The sequence below is a fragment of the Chelon labrosus genome, assembly GCF_963514085.1.
Source record: "Chelon labrosus genome assembly, chromosome: 8".
NCBI lineage: Eukaryota > Metazoa > Chordata > Actinopteri > Mugiliformes > Mugilidae > Chelon > Chelon labrosus.
The window spans coordinates 11,834,677-11,855,233 of record NC_140358.1 but is presented as its reverse complement, the minus strand read 5'-3'; the positions used below and the strand labels follow the sequence as shown (position 1 = coordinate 11,855,233).

Below are 20,557 nucleotides of genomic sequence, written 5' to 3'. Positions count from 1 at the left end.
AGATTATTTGCCCTTTTGTTTTGTGATTGGTTAATTAATCTGTTTATTTCTCTTTTTAGTTGCTGGACACTGGTGGTGGTGGCGGTGCTGGTGCCTAGGTGGTGGTATCCCTGTCTGCTGTGTCTGGGGAAGCGTGTGTCACGAATATCGGGTGCTTTTGAGTTGATTTCCCCTTTTGGTGATTCCCCCCCTGCACTAAGCCCCTGTCAGCTCCAGCCCCTTTTTGTTTGATTTCCTTGTTTTGATTTTCTTTTGTATGAATGAAATTGAAATATTTTAAACAAATCATTTAACAATAAAGTTGTATAGTTTATTAATACCTGAACCACGCCACATGCCTTACTGAGTAAACTTACCTGTGTGCTCTCCAAATTAATTCTCTGGGTTATCGGTTAAATCATAAGGTTTAATTTCTCTCTTTTTTTTTTTTTTTTTTTTTGTTTTCAACTTATCCTCGCCACAACAAAATAAGGGTCTTCACCAAAGAGAAACAGCTGTGTCAGATAAACAGCTAAACATCCAAGATCAGTGCACAACAAGGTTGATGTTTTCAACAGATTTCCTTCCTTGTCACTTCAGACAGTAATGATCTCAGGTCAGCTGAGTAAAAACAGTCAGATGGTGTCATCCACCCAGACATAAAACTAAAACAACATATTTCTGGGAAACAGTCATCGTAATAGGACAGATGTCATCGTTTGAACCAATGGGCTTTGTTTTTTATTGGGCTGCAGGAAGCAGAAGGAGGAAGAGGAGGAGCTGGAGAGGATCCTGCAGCTGTCACTCACCGAGAAGTAATGTAACGCCAACAAGAGCAGCGGAGGCCGGTCTACATCGGGGAACAATCATCTTAATTTATTCCGTTTTATTTTTTAAATCCTGAGATGTTAAGTTGTCTTTCTCACACAAAGGCTGCTACAACAGAGTGTAAAGGACCTGAATATAAGAAATATGAAACAGGCGGGAAAGAGGAAGCGGTAGAAACAGGTACGCTGAAACACTAGAGTAAACGAGGGAGACAAAAGGGAGAGTCTTTGTTTTTCTTTTTTTATTGAATATTTTTCACAGTCTTGCTGTCTTTATTGAGTGAAGAATGATCCTTAAAAGTTTAAACCTATAACATGATCCATTATAATGATGAAGAATAAGAAAATACAATCTTAACAAAATAACTTATAAAAATATGATTATAACATTTATGTTGGCTTACTCCTATGTGTGGAAAAAAAAAAAAAACAGAGTAATGATCATCCTGGATTGTGTTGTGTTTTATTCTTTACAAATGAAAAAAATGAAATGCTTTTAAAGTTTACAGTGGCATTATAATTTTTATCAACAACAAAAAAGAAGAACCATTCATGATCTGTACAATATCAATGATCACAAACACTTAATAGTCTTGCTCAGCTGTGAATAGATATAGTTTTGGCAATGCATCAGTCCCTTTATCATCTTTGGAGACATTTCTCTTGTCTCCTGGAGACTCAATCATAAATCAATACTTTGAGAAAATAACGCTTGTTAGTTGAAGGTGGAGCTGAAATCATATTCAACACAAGAAGCTATTCACAGTATAACAAGATCAAGCTTAAAGCAACAGGGTGTAAACAAATCTACCATTCAGAAGGTGGTAAAAGAGTTAACGTGATGACAGAGTGTGAAAATCAGGTGGGTTCCTGCACTGGTTTAGAGTCTGGCCGTGTTAAAATTCATCAAATCTGTTACAGATATTCAAGATCCAACCCTAGATGTTTTCCTCTGGCATCACAGCTCTCAGGTGTTCAGAGAAATGTTTCAAAATGAGACTTTTGAAACATTTCCTCAGCACCACCAGCCACTTCATATTTACTGCTGACATATCTGATTGCGAAGACGTTTGGAAAAGACATTCATGTTGCCTAAAGGATCAACTGTAGTTCTTTTGATCCATCATCTGGTCAAAATGTTTTTGACCAAATTCACTGAATACAAGAGAAACATCATTCTGGACTTTTTTTACTTTGTCACAATCAATCAGGCTTTTGAGTCTCCTGCTGTGTTTGTCCACCATACTGTGCTGGAAGGGGATTTTGTACTGATTTTTTTCGTATACCCGTTCTTATCGACAGAAGAATCGTCCAATTGTTGTCTCTGTTGTTCTTTTTCAAAAACAACTTTCCGAAGCTCATTGCAGAACTGGGCTAGATCAGACAAAAACACATCCATTCAGACTGACTGAACACACACATTTCTTGACACAAACTCAATGATGCATTTCTCACCTAGTTTTGGGTTGTGATCGTCAGGTACAGTTTTTTTATCTGCAGGTGAGTTGATGCCGATGGACTTTGGTTCAGGGTCCACCTCTGTTGAACACATAAACGGTTGTTTAGGAGGAGCTCTGTACTATTGTTTCATGTTTCTATTATTTAAAAGCAACCAACCAATGCGAGTCGCGTAGGGCTGAAATGGCATGTAGGGACAGAGACGGTACTCTGTCTTTTCAAGGAAGTATTTAAGCACTTCATTCAAGGTGGGGACAGTCACCTGGAGGAGGACACATGCAGAGAAAGAGATGAGGTTTGTGAAAGCTTCTTGACTTGGTTTAGATTAAATATTTCTGCATGTATTTACAGTAGTTTTCACTGCAGTCTTAATGGTGGCAATTAAAGTAGTCTTTACAACAGAGATTATGCAAGACCAAACTGATATGGAAGGTCTCTGGGCAACAAGATGGTTTATTTCGGGTTGTGCGCCTTCAGATGCATGAATGAAACACTCAGTAAACTCAAATACATGTCTATGATAGTAAATTCAACATTCAACACAGTTTCTCTACAGTTAACTGTCTGTTGCATGTGTAGCTGATAAACAACAGCCTTTATGTCAGAGGGATTATTATGTTAGGATGGTTATCTCAAGCGTGATAAGTTGAAAGCAAGTGCATGATTTTATTCGTGCTCCCTTACATAAATTCAGTACATGCAGTGCAGCACTGGGACTTACCGTGTTCTCCAGTTCAATGACAAACCCTGAGTTTACGGAGGTGACTCTGAAGTTCTTCATGACAGGCCCTCTGAAACATAAAGACAATGACAATGAAATACAGTAACAACAGGCCGGGGAGATTCATATTTCCGTGTTGAGCGTTACACATCCAGGTTATTGTTTTCATGCATGCCCTGTGGATCCTGATTTTAAAAAAGAAGCTCAAGTTTGTCCTGGTTGACCAGATGCAATAGTTTTTATTACCTTGGTGCCAGACAACTCACTAGGTGCATATGCTATAGCACTGATTTAGAAGAAAGACTATAATTTATATGTCTATCAATAATTTCCTTATGCACAATCCCATGTTCTCATTCTCAGTGGTGCTTTTCAGAGGTTTGGTTATAGACGGTCAGACCTGGGTGTCAGCTGTCTGAGGGTGAGGGCGTAGTTGTTGGCCATGGTGGATGGGCGGATGATGATGCCTCCATACTCCGGGTTTGCCTCCAGCATCCTCTCAGCCTCCTCTCGGGTCACGTCAAAGAAACATCTGCAAGACATAAAGACAAAACACTACACTTTGTAACCGGTGTAAGCATCAACTGCAGGTACATGTGTAATACACATTTTTCATGTCTTGTTACAAACACAGATAAAGCAGGAAGTCAGCCAGTTTAACGTACGCTGGCATCTCAGACACCGACTTGTCTTCGGTCGCAGAAGAGCAGGTGTCACCTGAAACGGTACACTGGAGGAATGCTGGTTTGCTTGGGAGGGACGGACGTGACCCTGGGGCATTTCTTCTCCTCTCCTGAGCCAGAGTGTCCTCCAGCTTTAACATCTGGACCGGCAGCAGCTGCAGCTTACTGGGAATCTCCTTCTACAGGGGAACAGAGCTCCTCGTCACTAATACCATCACATTCAGATAACAGAGTTAAGAAAATATAACCCGGTATGAACTAGTGTAAATGAATTTGTCCCTCTTGTATTGCTTGCATGCAGCCAAGACTTCATTTCAAAGGGATGCACAGAATACAAATATTTTTTGGCATCCAGCAAAATACTGTAAAATGAATGAGTAACTGTGTGTGTGTGTTTTTGCTTACCTTGGCCACAGTCAGGATGTAACCCTTCCACTCCTCTCCTGTGTCAGCATCGTCCATCTGCACAGTCACACCGACAACAGGCACACAAAGAACAAAGAGTATGTGTGAAAGCTGTTTCAGGGCTTGGAGTAATGCATAATTTAAAGCAATGCTGCAGTCTTTTAACAATTTGGACAGTCGTGGTGTAACAGACCTTTAGCTGCACCTCCTCTGTGGGCAGGGTGAGAGTGAAGATGGTTGGTTTCTTCTTTTGATATGGAGAGTCCAACTCCATGGACTTGAGCTGCTCCAGGTCCAGCTTCTCAATGTACTGACAAACAAACCATCAGATTCGTGTTTTCACTGTTCAGACTACTTTCTTGTCCCGAATTCTCATCACTGTATGCGTCTATTTTCAAGACAACAACTGATATTCAAGTTTGCTTACTATGTTTTGTGTGTCATCTTTGTACAGAAAAAGCGTAACTCCACGGAGCTCAGCGTAGTACCTCTTGAAGTCCTGCAAACCATAAATGTTCATTTGAATTTCTGCGTTTTACTACTCAAGTACTGATACTTTATATTTAAATCTCTTTTTGATTTGTCTTTTCAGGTTAAGGTTTACATACAGTTCTATTAATTGTACATTATTCTTATGGATTCTGATCCATTGTTCAGGCTAAACCTCCTGCTAGTTGTAACAGAGTAGCAAAACCAAATGAACATATCCTTGGCAGAGGTCAATCTCCGTTAAAAGAGCACATTCGATACTTAATTATTTACTTTTTCACTCCATCTGTTCTGTACTTCACTGCTCAGTACGCTGCCTACCTATGTTCCTACCTTCTCTTTCGAGTGCTTCTTCTGGAGGCGTCCAGAGTGGTAGAGAGGCAGAGATGTGATGTCCTCCGTCTTCTTATGAACAACTTTGGCGGCCGAAGGCATTTTCCCACTGTTTGGTCAGATCTGCGTGCTTCTTCTGGGCCGGTTTGGTTCCACTTTGGCTCCGTTTACCTCTGCTTGTCCAGGAGTGTGATCATCCAACTTGGGTAAATCCCTGAGTCCTGACAATATTTCTTTGTGCTGTTCTCAAAGAAGTGGTAATTTATGGGTGTATAATCTAAGATGATGAGCTTTTGCTCCCCCTCTGTTTCAGTCTCACTGCTGCTCTATCCCTGTGAATGAGGAAATGCTACAGTGATTTACAAGGAAGCAGTCAGTGTTAAAAAAAAAAAAAAAAAACCTGATTAAATAAGTGCTTTTGTACTTTGAACTTCCAGAAAGGCAGATTTATACTACAGACAATAAAGCATGAAGACACGCACACACACACACGCATACACACTCTTACTGTCAGATTTATTATTACATAATTGTTACATAAGATGTGTTTAGACAAGAAAGAGGGAGACTTCTTATTAAGAATCGATTAAATGTGCTTAAACATAATTTAGTCACACAGCTCTGAGTTCAGTGTCTATAGTGGGTAACATTAGATGAAGTAGAAGTAGATGGCAAGTGCAGAAAATATAGTGCATATTACGAGGTGATAAATTACTTAAAAAATGAATTTCTTTAAGTTAAATATATATGGATTTTCATTATTTGGCCATGCTGTCATAAATAAATAATAAAACAAAACAAACAGAATGCATAATGTGTCTTTAAAGCAATTGCTTGTAGCTTCCATTTTTGGTGAGCCCTGCAAATGTTTTCTTAAAAGTAAAGAAAATAGACGTTTTTTAATGAAATAAAAGACATTAAATCTTCAAAAATCTTTTAAATTGAATGTTCATTTTATATTCCTACTGTAAATAAAGATCCATTTTGTTTGTCATGTGAAAAAGACGGTATATTTATTTTCTTACATTATTCATTGAAGGAGTATGAATGATAACATCAGTCTGTACGAATGTAGTTTATTTGTGGTGCACTCTTGAAATCTGAAAGTTGGTTAAAATCAAAGGCTGTATGAGACTAGAGTCACAATAGAAACTTAGTTTTACTAGACTTTTATTTGGCTTCTACAAAGTAAATTATGTCAAATGCTGTTTTTTGGAAGAGACACATGTCTGTTTGCTAAAGATACATCTTGTACTTTGTATTGTATCAACGGTCAAAGGCTTGTGCTGATCATAAGAGCTGGGCAATAGAAGCGTCTACTAACCACCATCAAACAGCATCATAAAGCAGGTTAAAACCAAAACCATTCAACTTAAGGTTCCTTGTGTCGTGGTCCCAGGAAGGAGGCATGAACATTTCATGACTTTATTTAATCTGTGACCAAAGTTTTTAATGTTTGACTGATCTTAAGCGACATGAAAACCTGTTGCTATGCCAGCTGTCAGCATAGTCTGAGAGCAATCATGTTCTGGATGGCAGAAATGGAGGAGTGGTTAAATTCCATGTCGGCATCGCTGCTTTTAATGTTACTGTTCTCAAAGTCAGGAATGTTGGTAACTCATTAAATTGTGCAGACGCTCGCAATACGAGCGGTTATCAGGTCACGGTATCAGTAGTTTCGCTTACTGAGGGCAATAAGCATCCCCTCATACACATGCACACGCGCACACACACACACACACACACCCACACACCCACACACACACACGCACACACAGGCACACATCCCCACAGGCCACAAGCTATTGTCCAGTGTGATACATTTAGTACATTCTCCATAATACTATCAACATATGGGTTGAGGGGAGGGGCCTCTGTGGATCGTCCCACAGATACTTGATCAGTTTGGGATCTAGAGAATTTGGAGGCCAGGTCAACACTTTGTGCTGTTTTTCATGTTTTGTTTTTAGTTGTTCCTAAACCGTTTTTGTGTGTGTGCCTGTGTCAGGCTGAATCCTGTCTGTGGTCATAATGTTATGCCTGATTGGTGTATATTCTTTGTATATTTTATACTGTTTCTTATTTTTTACTGTGTCTATTCCACCAAAACCAAAGACCCGTTTCTTGTATGTGTGAGCATATGTGGCAACAAATCTGATTCTGATACACCTTGAAACATATTTGTGATTTGTGACTTTGGGCTGTATACAGAAAATAAACCTGACTTGAATTAAGTTAACAGAGGTCTCTGGTGATTTTGTTGCCTGGACTAAAAATAGTCATCCACTCGTGCCTCCTGGCAGCCACAGCTTATCTCACAATGACCACTAGAGAATCAGCTGTGCACAAAGCAGCTGATTGCACTGTTAGATTATAAAGATCAGTTCTGTTTCTTGTGGAAATGAATGAGTCGGCTGTCAGAGTGACACCTCAGTTCCTGGTGTTTTCCTCTAATGAGTTCTGAACACGGATGTATTAGAGGCTTTATTAAAGGATTGTGTGTGGAATAGAGTCAGGTCACAGAGCAAACTAGTGATCTGATGCAGCTACTGCCCCCTACTGGTTCCAAAACAAAACACCACTTAATGAACTGCATAGACCCATGTTCACACTCTGGTTACTCAAAGCTGTGATCTTGGCATCACCCCGTTTCAGCCACGATTTACACGCCTTTTTGACAGTGGATATACTAGCATGTCACTGGGGGAAAAAAGCTCTGTTAGTTTTCTCTTTTTTTAAAAAAATGCTCTTTAACATTCTGATTGTAGTCCGATTATTTTTGGATTCTCGTTCAATCTCCTTCAAAGTTACCTTGTTGTTTCTACTAGTCATAGATTTATTTTTAATTTTGATTTCATGTGGTTCTCTTATTTAACTTTTACCTGTTAATTTGCACCTTCTTGAGACGCTGCAGTCACAGTTCACTGCTGCTGTACCTGCGTATTATAAAAACACCTTGAACCACGTCTGCAGACTATAAAGCATCAGAGGTGAAATTGTCAAGACATTTTGATATCAAACGCTCCACAAACAAAAAGTTACATAGACACAGATAATTGCATGGAGCAGAAATGTGATGCATGCAAATGTGCGCATGTTTGTGGGTGGGTGCATGTGCCCGTTTGCAAAGATATACAATAAAAAAAACTGCTCTTGACACCATGTTCTCTACATGCCTCCCACAGACCGATCTCCACTGCAGGACACATTTCTTTCTCAGTGGTGTTCCTTGACCCCGCTGGTGCCTCTAGCAGCAGCTCCCCCTTCTATAATCCCTCATCCTGGAGGGGAGGCTGGGGAGACGCACACTAAGGAGAGGAAACGGTTGCTGTTCTCCATCATGGGGCCCCTAATGATGCTCCCCCTCAACCACTGGCTGAGGAGAAAATGGCCACAGGGGTGGTAATATGTAGGACTGATGAAACTCAATTAGTCCTCTTAGACCCCAGCGTGTGCATGTTCTTTGCTGCAACTTATGTAAATAAACATGAAAGGAGAGGCGTGTCATTGCAGTTTTATTTCATCAAGTTTGTGTCATCAAATAGTGATAAATAGTGATGATATTCTTTCCTCGCAGCCTTGATCAGTTACAATGACATGAAGGCCCTGAATAAGAGGAGACATGAGAAAGGAACACATCATCACATGGGAGATATTTTGATGCAAGCTAACCTAATATGTCTGGATTATGATACGCTGCCAGGCTGGGGTGAAAGGTCAAGCGTGGGTGAGACTTTCCCCAGGTGTCATTACAGGAACATGGATGGCCGTGGTGCACACCGCAGGAAACGTCCCCTCCTGCAAAATAAAACAGCTTCAGCCAAGGTTCACATTTATTTCCCTTCCCACCTCTGTTTCTGTCTGCACTTGTTCCAATTATAAGAAGGATAAAATACATGTACATAGGCATTTCCAGGACCAACTGAGCATATTTATCTGCGCAATCTCCTACTCTAATGCATGGGGTGATGGAAGAGTGGAGGTGTAAGCGGGCCTGTAATGAGAGGCTGAGGAGAGGAGCAGAGAGCCTGCTGGTTGAGAGGACAGAAGTCTGGGGAGGTGAGGTGGGCTTCCTGCTGCGGAGGTTGTTTCTGTCAGATTAATATTAACACAGGACAACCGCCTTACACATCACTCTGCTCTGGAACAGCAGAGAAACCAGGGCTATCTCTGGGTTTGCTCTCCAAATACATCCATCTTTAGGAAATGTTTAGAGATACTAATGTCTAAAAAAAAAAAATGGCCTAAAACTATGAATAAGAAAAACATGCATTTAGAGTCAGTGACAGTGAAATACAGTTAAATGAACCATGTATGACCCAATATAAAATAAATATACATTTAAATGAAAGAACAAACATTTCAAATCATTACCAAGTGCCTTAAAACACATTTCCATCGACGCATATTCCAAGAAACCAGGTTGGTCACTAAGTTGTGAGCCTATTTCATGCACCATTAATTCACTTATTTCAGTGAGTATGCAAGAAATGTAAAATAAATAATTACACTACATTAACAAATGACAGATTGTAGAACAAGAGAACAAGTTTGCTCAACTTTTACAATAATGGAGGAGCTTCTCACATTAGGCAAACATTTAATCAGTTGTGTACGTCATAAAATCAGCAGGAGTAAAGACTAAACTAAAAAAAAAAAAAACATATTAAGCAGAAACAAATGGTATTATTTTGCTCTGGCACTTCCAAACAAATAAAAATACTGATCACAGTCACAAGTTATAATTATATTACCTTCTTTGTGTTTGCTGCTGCACTTTTTGATCCCCAGAATCCCACTGATAGTAAAGCTGGATTCAGAGGCTGTTCCCACGGCAACAGGCGATGCTGATGACGCTAGGGACAGAGGTCACAGTCATGAAACATCGAAGTGAAGAAGATAAACAGATTTAGAGGAGGCAGAATGGACAAAGAAAGACGCACCCACTCCACAAGTCTCGGCCTGGACTTTGTTCCTGATGATCCTGCAGAGACAGAGGTTTAAACTCACTCAACAGTCATTTTAAAGATCTCCGTTGTCACGCGCACTCATACACACAAGGTCACCTGTTGATGGAGCTGATGCTGGGCACGCTGTTGCGGTCGCACACTCGCTCCAGCACCAGCCTGTCTCGGATCTCCCACGCGAACATGGTGGGGTTATTGTTTTTTAGATGCAGGATGGTTTGCACGACTCTGGGAGTGGCCACTTTGGGCTTCGAACCGCCAATCAGTCCCGGTCTAATGCTTCCTGTCTCATTGTACCTGGATCAAGAATATAAATATGAGCAAGGTTTACATATGACATGAGGACAAGGCTGTTGGTTGTTACCAAGCTGCCCAGGTTCATTTCATGTTTGGGTCAAATTTGTAAGAAAGTTAATATGACAGGACCTAAATCATCCAAGTTGTTCCTCTGGATACTGAACTAATTTGTTGTGAAATAATCAAACTGCTTCAATTTTTCTCTGCATCAAGTAATTAACACATAGACAGTCTTTCTCATGCAAATGAGGCGTTATTCCATTACAGGATGCTGTAAGTGTAAAGCTGTAAACAGTCATTTTCAGCTATTTTTAGACAATCTGTTATTTTAACTGACTGAATAGCTCATTATTCCAGACATTTTTTTGCATTATTCTGTCAAATAAACAGTTAAAAACAAATATAGTAGATGCTGAGTTTGCCATCATCACTATGAAAACTAGTAAAGGTCCAAGTCTGAGAAACTAAACTGTCAAAGAGTCTTTTTGAACACTGGTATCAAAATTTCTATCAAAATTTCTAATTCCAACTAACCCATCAATCATTTCTGCTATAGCAGGCTATTTATGCATTTCTGGTTACCTGGGGAAATACTGAAATGTATAGTAAAAGTGGGGGTTCCAACAACAGATCTTTTTCCGGTTTAAATCCAGCCATGTCTGAATGTTTAATACATAAATGCTTATACATTTGTATATGTACGTTTGAATAAAATGAGAAAGAGGACAGAGCTGCACCATCTATTCAAAGAAGAACAAAGGTAATTTCAAAGATAAATCAGACTTCCCCTACTTGACACATACTGTATAGCTACAAGAAAATGTGTTGGGCACAAAGTTTATAAAATATATCCCCTTCCTCATCATAACCTGCAGACAACTTTAGCAGTACAGCGTGTCATCCAAACATTGCTTCTGTAACAAAGACATAGAATAGATTCAATAAATGACCAAATAGAGTCCATTTACCTGGCCAGTATTTTGCTGACACAGCCGTGACTGACGCGCAGGCGGCGGGAGATCTCGCAGGGACGAACACCGCGTTGCGCCAGCTCCACGATCCTCTGCCTCACCACGTGCGGTAACGGGCGCCCGTTGACGAAGACACCGCCGAGTTGGTTCACCCCACCGTGACCTGAGCACCAGTCAAACGGCAAAGCTATACCAACATTCACGCCTAATCTACTGCGTGGACAGTGAAGTAGGACTGTATGATACTCATAAACAAGTTTACTTACTGTGCGTAATGGTGAGTGGAACCTGTCCAAAACGCACTTCCATCCCACACCAGCCTGTTTTCTGACTCTAAAGAAGTCTGTAGTCCTCTAAAACTTCGGAATGCTGATCGTAGCCTGTCCTTATTTTGGAGGACGTAGCATTTCTATTCAAATAATGAAACGTTGTGCGGCGCAGGGCTGCAGGTGGCTGCTTCTGTAACTCACAGCACCTGAGATGTGGACAGTGGCACAAGCCTTTGGATGCACACGCATGGGTGCAGACACTGGGTTTATTACAGAAGGGCTAGAGCCAGGATTTTAGAAATAGGCTGCAAAATCCCTCTTCCTCCCAAGACACCACACACGTCTCTTCCCCCCCCCCCACATAGCCCAGTTAAATAACTAAATAAATTTTGTTTATGTTTTAAAAGTTCATTGGTACAGATTTCAATTAATATTTAATTAACTGTACTTTATAAGAGAATGTGTTCATTGTAAAGCATTTCAAGCTTTAAGTATGACTAATTGCTTTCTTGATCATCCCTTTACTAAAAACACCAGCACAAAATAAAACATACCAATGCTGCGGCCGCAGATTTGAGTTCAGCCTATTGCCACGGCCACCCCTGGTATAGACAGTCAGTGTCATTCAGTTCTAACAGCCTGGCAAATTGGTCAGCCAAATTTGATTGTATCAATGACCTGTTTGCATTAAAATCAATACATGCTGTAAAATCACTATACTGCTGTAATTATTTTACTGTAGGCTATTTAATGGTTCAGGTTAATGATTACTAGCCTATATAATTATGGTCCAAAACAACATCAAATGCAGTTTTTTTCATCAAGGTACATGAAACTCGTGTTGCTGGCTGGCTGGCTGGCTCTCCGCACCATGCATGAAGTGGGCCGGTCTGTCAATGACTCCCGCCCCCCCCCCCCCCCCCCCCCAGTTGTGTCTACTGACACGTGTCAAAAACCATGTCATCTGAACCAGTTAAGTTGTCACAACAGGTATAGCACACACAACACTCATGTTGACAGCACCTAAATGAAATGCAGATAGTATTAATGTTTCCAAGTGAAACTGGGAGATGTGAACTTCCAGCAGGGTCAAGGTTAGGGCACATTTGTATTTGTATGTATTTGTCTGTCTGTGCCAAGAGCTTTCTGCTGATTTGAAAGGTGAGGTAGAAATAAAGATCATTATTATAAATATTAAGTCATCCTTACAGTTCAGACACTGTAAACAGACACCACTTTACCATCAAGAGCTACGGAGACCGAGTACAGAGGGACAAACACAGTTGGTGTCTCATAGGCAGCCCAGGCAGCAACGATAAGGCCAATCCTGATGTATCCTGAAACAGACATACAAACCATTAGAACAGAGGAGAGAGAAAAGCCTTGAATTCACAGACAGCTTCCTCACATGTGTCCTAAAGTCATCTTTCAATCACTGTGACATCTATCAGCATCAATGCCCTAACAGTGGGTCATGTGACATGGAAGCTATTCAGAAAACCTTTTGACCATGAATAAAATATTCCTTTAAAAACGACGAAACCAATATAAAGAGAAGTGTCTGATTTGTCCTGTGTAGTAGTAATTTAAGTCCAATGACTAAGACTAAATAAAAAATTAACACAGCTTTCTATCAATGTACCAAGACTAAGGTGTAGTTTAGAGCCTCATTTTGTTGAAAAATCAGGGATTAGTCACACTTCACAAATTCATAGAAGAATACGTTATTTAGATTTTCCTTATTATTATTAATAAAAATGCCAGCAACTGATTATCTGCTTTTTCCAAGCTGCCTATGACTGCTTAATGTTCATAAGCTAATAACATTAGTTACATTACTGATACACGCACAAAACACAAATTTAACTGTCACAGCTTTCTGTCACTTTAAAACAGAGTATCTCAGTTGTGGAAAGTTCAAATTAATGTTGCATTTCTGTAAAAAGAAAAAATAAATGAACCCACAGACGTTACCAGAAAAATGAACACCCGAACAAACTCCCATTAGTGGTAAGAACTAACTAAAATGACAGATATTACACCAGATACTTTGACCTAATAGCCACTTTTATTACTCAAATCTGTGTCCATAGAAGGACATGGACTAACATGGAAGAAGCAGAGTTTGTGACCTATAGTGCAGTCAGCCACTCCACTTTTGGAGAACAATCATGACGTCCATGTTTAAGAACACTCTGTAGTGCAGAGAAAAGGTGGACTGCCCATGGAACCCCTGTTGCTGGGCAACAAATTCAAGAGTAAACAAATGTGGTCACATGATGCTGCTGCTAGGCAACATCTTCAAAAGCAAAGAATTGTGGTCATGTGACTGAAAGATCAAAGACATGACATCAAAGGCAAAATACGTGAGGTCACATGATCATGTCATTTTCTTTAAAGGACCATCTGCAAATTAGCAGTCACATTATCGACTATCGACATTATCGACTTGGTGAGACATATCGACTTTCGAGAGACTTTGACACAGTTCACAACAAACCTTGACACAGTCTACAACAGACTACAGAAATACAGCGTACATTGGATTCTACATTGTCCTTGCTACTCGGATCAATGGCCCAAAGAAGCGACCCAACCTACAGACAGGAGTCTGCAATGACTCCTCAGAATACTGCCGCCCCGAAGTTCTTAGGATTCACCGGGGACGAAACGGACCTCGACTTGTGTGTTGAGGAAGTCCGCAATCTGCGACGTCAGCCAAAATCAGAGAATTTCTCTGCAAGCCTCAGTGACAACAAAGAGCTGCTGGCTGAGAGAAAAAATACGGAGGAAGAGAAGAAGGCTCTGGAGCACCTGAAGAACCAGCTGGAAGAACAGAAGGAGAAAAATAAACAGCTCCTCCAACAGCTGGAGGAGACTAAGACAGAAATGTCAAAAAGCAGACAAGAACTGAGTGAGAAGAACACTGAAATGGAAAAACAGATGATAGAACTGCAGAAGACAAACAAACATCTGGAGGAGACTCAGAGAGAAATGGTGAACAAAACTGAAGCTCTGAAAGACCAGAGTGAAGTTGTGGAGCAAGAAAACACAGACGAGAGAAACAAACAAATGATGAAAAAGAAAAAGCTGGAAGACAAGAATAAAGAAATGGAGGAGAAGATTAAACAGCTGGAGGAGACCAAGAAAGACATGCTGAAAAGCAGACGAGAACTGAGGGAGAAGAACATTGAAATGGAAAAACAGATGACAGAACTCCAAAAGAAAAACAAATATCTGGATGAGACTAAGAGAGAAATGGTCAAGAAAACTAAAGAACTGAAAACCCAGCATGAAGATGTGGAGCAAGAAAACCTCGTACTGGGACAAAATGTTAAACATCTGGAGGAGACCATGAAAGACATGGAGAAAAGAAGTGAAATGCTGACAGAGAAGAACGCAGATCTGGAGCGGGAGAAGAACGATCTGGAGACAAAGAGTAAAGCAATGATGGAGAAACGTGAAGAACTGAAAAATAAGTTTAAAGACTTAATTAGAGGGAAGAAAGAACTGAAGGAGAAAAATAAAGAACTGGAGGGGCAGAAGAGAGAAACAGAGGAGAAGAATAAAGGACTGGAGGAGCTGAAGAGAGAAATGGAGGAGAAAATTAAACGACTGGAGGAGCAGAAGACAGAAATGTCAAAAAGCAGACAAGAACTCAGTGAGAAGAACACTGAAATGGAAAAACAGATGACAGACCTGCAGAACAAAAACAAACATCTGGAAGAGGCTCCGAGAGAAATGGTGAAGACAACTGAAGATCTGAAAGACCAGAGTGAAGATGTGAAGCAAGAAAACATCATACTGGGACAAAATGTTAAACATCTGGAGGAGACCATCAAAGAAATGGAGAAAAGGAGTGAAAAGCTGACAGAGAAGAATGTAGAGCTGGAGCAGGAGAAGAACGATCTGGAGACGAAGAGTAAAGCAATGATGGAGAAAAGTGAAGAACAGCAAAATAAGTTTAAAGACTTAATTAGAGGGAAGATAGAGCTGACGGAGAAAAATAAAGAACTGGAGGAGCAGAAGAGAGAAATGGAGGACAAAATTAAACAACTGGAGGAGCAGAAGACAGAAATGTCAAAAAGCAGACAAGAACTGAGTGAGAAGAACACTGAAATGGAAAAACAGATGACAGACCTCCAGAAGAAAAACAAACACCTGGAGGAGACGAAGAGAGAAATGGTGAAGAAAACTAAAGATCTGAAAACCCAGAGTGAAGGTGTGAAGCAAGAAAACACAGAGGAGAGAAACACACAAATGATGGAAAAGAAAAAGCTGGAAGACAAGAATAAAGAAATGGAGGAGAAGATTAAACAGCTGGAGGAGACCAAGAAAGACGTGTCGAAAAGTGAACGAGAACTGAGGAAGAAGAACACTGAAATGGAAAAACAGATGAAAGACCTCCAGAAGAAAAACAAACATCTGGAGGAGACTAAGAGGGAAATGGCGAAGAAAACTAAAGATCTGAAAACCCAGCATGAAGAGGTGGAGCAGGAAAACAACGTACTGGGACAAAATGTTAAACATCTGGAGGAGACCATGAAAGACATGGAGAAAAGAAGTGAAATGCTGACAGAGAAGAACGCAGAGCTGGAGCGGGAGAAGAACGATCTGGAGACGAAGAGTAAAGCAATGATGGAGAAACGTGAAGAACTGAAAAATAAGTTTAAAGACTTAATTAGAGGGAAGAAAGAACTGAAGGAGGAGAATAAAGGCCTAGAGAAGCAGAAGAGAGAAATGGAGGAAAAAATTAAACAACTGGAGGAGCAGAAGACAGAAATGTCAAAAAGCAGACAAGAACTGAATGAGAAGAACACTGCAATGGAAAAACAGATGACAGACCTCCAGAAGAAAAAACAACATCTGGAGGAGACTCAGAGAGAAATGGTGAAGACAACTGAAGATCTGAAAACCCAGAGTGAAGATGTGAAGCAAGAAAACATCGTACTGGGACAAAATGTTAAACATCTGGAGGAGACCATGAAAGACATGGAGAAAAGGAGTGAAACGCTGACGGAGAAGAACGCAGAGCTGGAGCGGGAGAAGAACGATCTGGAGACAAAGCGTCAAGGAATGGTGGAGAAAAGTGAAGAACAGAAAAATAAGTTTATGGACTTAATGAGATTACAGATAGGGCTGACGGAGAAAAATAAAGAACTGGAGGAGCAGAAGAGAGAAATGGAAGAGAAAATTAAACAACTGGAGGAGACCAAGAAAGACATGCTGAAAAGCAGACGAGAACTGAGCACGAAGAACACTGCAATGGAAAAACAGATGACAGACCTGCAGAAGAAAAACAAACATCTGGAGGAGACTAAGAGAGAAATGGCGAAGAAAACTAAAGATCTGAAAACCCAGAGTGAAGATGTGAAGAAAGAAAACATCGTACTGGGACAAAATGTTAAACATCTGGAGGAGACCATGAAAGACATGGAGAAAAGGAGTGAAAAGCTGACGGAGAAGAACACAGCGCTGGAGCGGGAGAAGAACGATCTGGAGACGAAGAGTAAAGCAATGGTGGAGAAAACTGAAGAACTGAAAAATAAGTTTAAAGACTTAATTAGAGGGAAGATAGAGCTGACGGAGAAAAATAAAGAACTGGAGGAGCAGAAGAGAGAAACGGAGGAGAAGAATAAAGGACTGGAGGAGCAGAAGAGAGAAATGGAGGAGAAAATGAAACAACTGGAGGAGACCAAGAACGACATGCAGGAAACATGTAAAATCCTGAAAGAGAAAAACAACGATTTGGATCAGGAGAAAAAAGACCTGGTGGAGAAAAACACACATCTGGAGGAGAATTTGAAAGAAATTCAAGAGAAGAACAAAGAGCTGAGGAAGAAGAATGGAAATTTAGAGCAAGAGAAAACTAAATTGGAGGAGAGGAATCAAGAAATGGAGGAGAAAATTCAAGACCTGCGGAAGAGGAATAATGAATTACTGCTGAGAAATAAAGAACTGAGGCAGAACAAGACAGAAACAATGGAGAAAAATAAAGAACTGAGGGAGAAGAAGAGAGAAATAGAGGAAAAATACATGGAAATGAAGGAGAAGATCAGAGAAGCAGAAGAGGTCAAGAAAGAAATGGAGAAGAGAAATGCTACTCTGGAAGAGGTTGAGGTAAAGAAAGAAATAGAGACCGAGGAGAAAGACTCCACAGAGTCAAAGAAGAAAGAAAAGAAGAAGAAGAAGAAGAAGGGTTTCTGGAGATGGCTGTGCGGAACGCAGAGTGAAAGAATGTGAGAGTGGCAGATCCTGGTTGTTCAGGTTGGCCAAAACCATCGTCTTTCACCCTTCCTCCATCTCAGCCATCCTAACCTCATCCTCCCCATCCTCTCCACACTACCTCTGCTACCAGATCTCCACCACCCTCACCCCATGACCCATCCACCTCAACTCTCCACCCTCCCTCAATGACCCATCCACCTCAGCTCTCCACCCTCCCTCCATGACCCATCCACCTCAACTCTCCACCCTCCCTCCATGACCTATCCACCCCAGCTCTCCACCCTCCCTCCATGACCCATCTACCTCAGCTCTCCACCCTCCCTCCATGACCCATCCACCTTAGCTCTCTGGAGAGAGAAAGAAGAGTGAAAGAATGTGAGAGTGGCAGATCTTAATTGTTCAGGTTTGCCAAAACCACCTTCTTTCACCCTTCCTCCATCACAGCCACCCTAACCGCTCCATCCTGTCCACATTACCTCTGCTACCAGATCTCCACCACCCTCACTCCTCATTTTTTCCCATCCTCCCTCCATGACCCATCCACCTCAGCTCTTCACCCTCCCTCCATGACCCATCCACCTCAGCTCTCTACCCTCCCTCCATGACCCATCCACCTTGACCCCCGCCTCCATTACTCCACCCTCGAGAACCTCCCCAAGCCCCCGCCACCCACACCACCACCCCATCAATGCCCCATGCCCCACCAACGCCCCATGGCCCACCAACACCCCTGCCCCTAACAGCCTAAAGCCACCCAGCCCACAGCCCCACTACACAGCCCCGCCCCCGCCCCACTACACCGCCCCCCGCCCTGCCCCTAACAGCCCCACTACACCGCCCCCGCCCCGCCCCTAACAGCCCCACTACACCGCCCCACTACACCGCCCCCCGCCCCGCCCCTAACGGCCCCACTACACCCCCCGCCCCCACCCCCTAACACAAACCTAAAAAACATAAAAAATAATAATAAAAAAAATAAACATAAAAAAAATAATACATTTTGTGTGTCTATGTGTCTCTATTTATGAACAAGAAAATACAACTGCAACACATTATAGCAGTTTTTACAATGACAGGTTAATATTAATACGTTTTATTGTAGAATTAGTCAGTGGCTACAGGTTTGATATTGTTTAAGTAAGGTTGTCGTTTCTGTCCATTCAATAGGATGTCTTTGAGGACACCAGTGCAGTGGCTGGAAACCTACCAAGCACACTGATGATAAGGGTTCACGTTTTTAAAACCAGTTCCACAATAGTTGGGATAAAGTTCTGTTAATGAGCAGCCTGAACAGGATTTCTCTCATCTATCCAATCCTGCCTCACTGAGTGTTTTCTTTAAAGAATGGTAACAAATGAATAAAAATTAAGGGTAACAATAATTTTGCAATGCACACATCGTAAAAAAATTAAAAACTGTAAATATAAAACACATGACATGGAAGCTATAGGAATAATTATGATTTTTTTTCCATAAAAATGTTAATAGAAAAATGAATAAGCCCTTGAACTCAATATAAATAGGTGTGTCTTATTTGTCCAGTGTAGTAGTACAATTCGGCATAAGTTTGGAGTCAGTGGGTCACATGACGTGGAAGCAATTGAGAAAACTAATGAGTTTCCAATGAAACAGTAATAATTATAATTTTTCCTATGATACTAATTTAAAACAGAAGAAGCCCTTGAAACCAATATAAAGAGGTGTGTCCTATTTGTCCAGTGTAGTGGTACAATTCTAGCATAAGTTTGGCGTTAGTAGGTCACATGACCATTGGAAGAATTATGATTTTCGTCCCAAAAATATTAATATAAAAATTAATAAGCAGTTGAATCCAATATAAATAGGTGTCTCCTATTTGTCCATAAGTTTGGAATCAGTGGGTCACATGACGCAGAAGCTACTGAGAGAACTACTGAATTTTCCATGAAAAAAGTAGTAAAAATGTAGTCGTACAATTCGGCATAAGTTTGGAGTCAGTGGGTCACATGACGTGGAAGCCACTGAGAAAACGAATGAGTTTCCAATGAAACAGTAATAATTATGTATAATTATAATTATGATTTTTCCTGTAATACTAATTTAAAACAGAAGAAGCAGTTGAATCCACTATAAATAGGTGTGTCCTATTTGTCCATAAATTTGGATTAAGTGGGTCATATGATGTGGAAGTTGTTGAGAAAATTACTAAATGAAAAAGTAATTTAAAAAATATGATTTTAACAGCCCCACTACACCGCCCCCCGCCCCGCCGATAGACTGGCGACCTGTCCAGGGTGTACCCTGCCTCTCGCCCGATGACAGCTGGGATAGGAACCAGCAGACCCCCGTGACCCTTAACAGGAATAAGCGGTTACAGAAGATGAATGAATGAATGAATGAATATAATTGGCACCTATAGTGTTAAGTGATTCTTTTAAATCTAAAGATAAAAAGCATTTCATATGTGTTTGAGAAAAAAAAGCTTAGATTCATTTTATTTTTGTTATTAGATCTTTATTTAAGGTAACATTTTAAATGCAAGGCTTTTAGTTATGACACAGTGTTTTCACAGGCTGATATTGACACTTGATTTTAGTAAAACATCACAGTGCTTCCTCTAAAACAGGTGTAAATGTTGTGTATTATAACAGGCTGTGCAGCAACTGAGTATATATAGTGAGGTATAGTATTGTATAAACCTAATAAAACAATAAATAAAGCGAAGACGCAACACAACCAAATACTATTCAAAAGATCCACTGAAGTATTTTTATCAACTGAACCATTATATGCCATATCTTTGCATGTACTGGCTTTCTTAGAGGCTCATGCTTTTCACTCAAAACAAAACTAATATAAACTATTATATATTTAAGTTATATGTTTTTCTGTACAGTAACAAAGTATAAATGACCCATCTGCTTGAGGCTCATATGAGCTGGCTCCTTTTT

General features: G+C 40.6%; 1 protein-coding gene across 1 annotated transcript; it reads left to right on the top strand.

Annotated features, from left to right (window-relative positions):
- Positions 1-16,223: 16,223 nt before the first annotated feature.
- LOC311491352 (uncharacterized protein) lies at positions 16,224-18,482 on the top strand (the record flags this gene model as incomplete). Its single annotated transcript, XM_084549257.1, has 2 exons — positions 16,224-17,638; positions 18,275-18,482. The coding sequence occupies 2 exons, from the start codon at positions 16,224-16,226 to the stop codon at positions 18,480-18,482; spliced, it is 1,623 nt and encodes a 540-aa protein (XP_084405383.1).
- Positions 18,483-20,557: the final 2,075 nt, after the last annotated feature.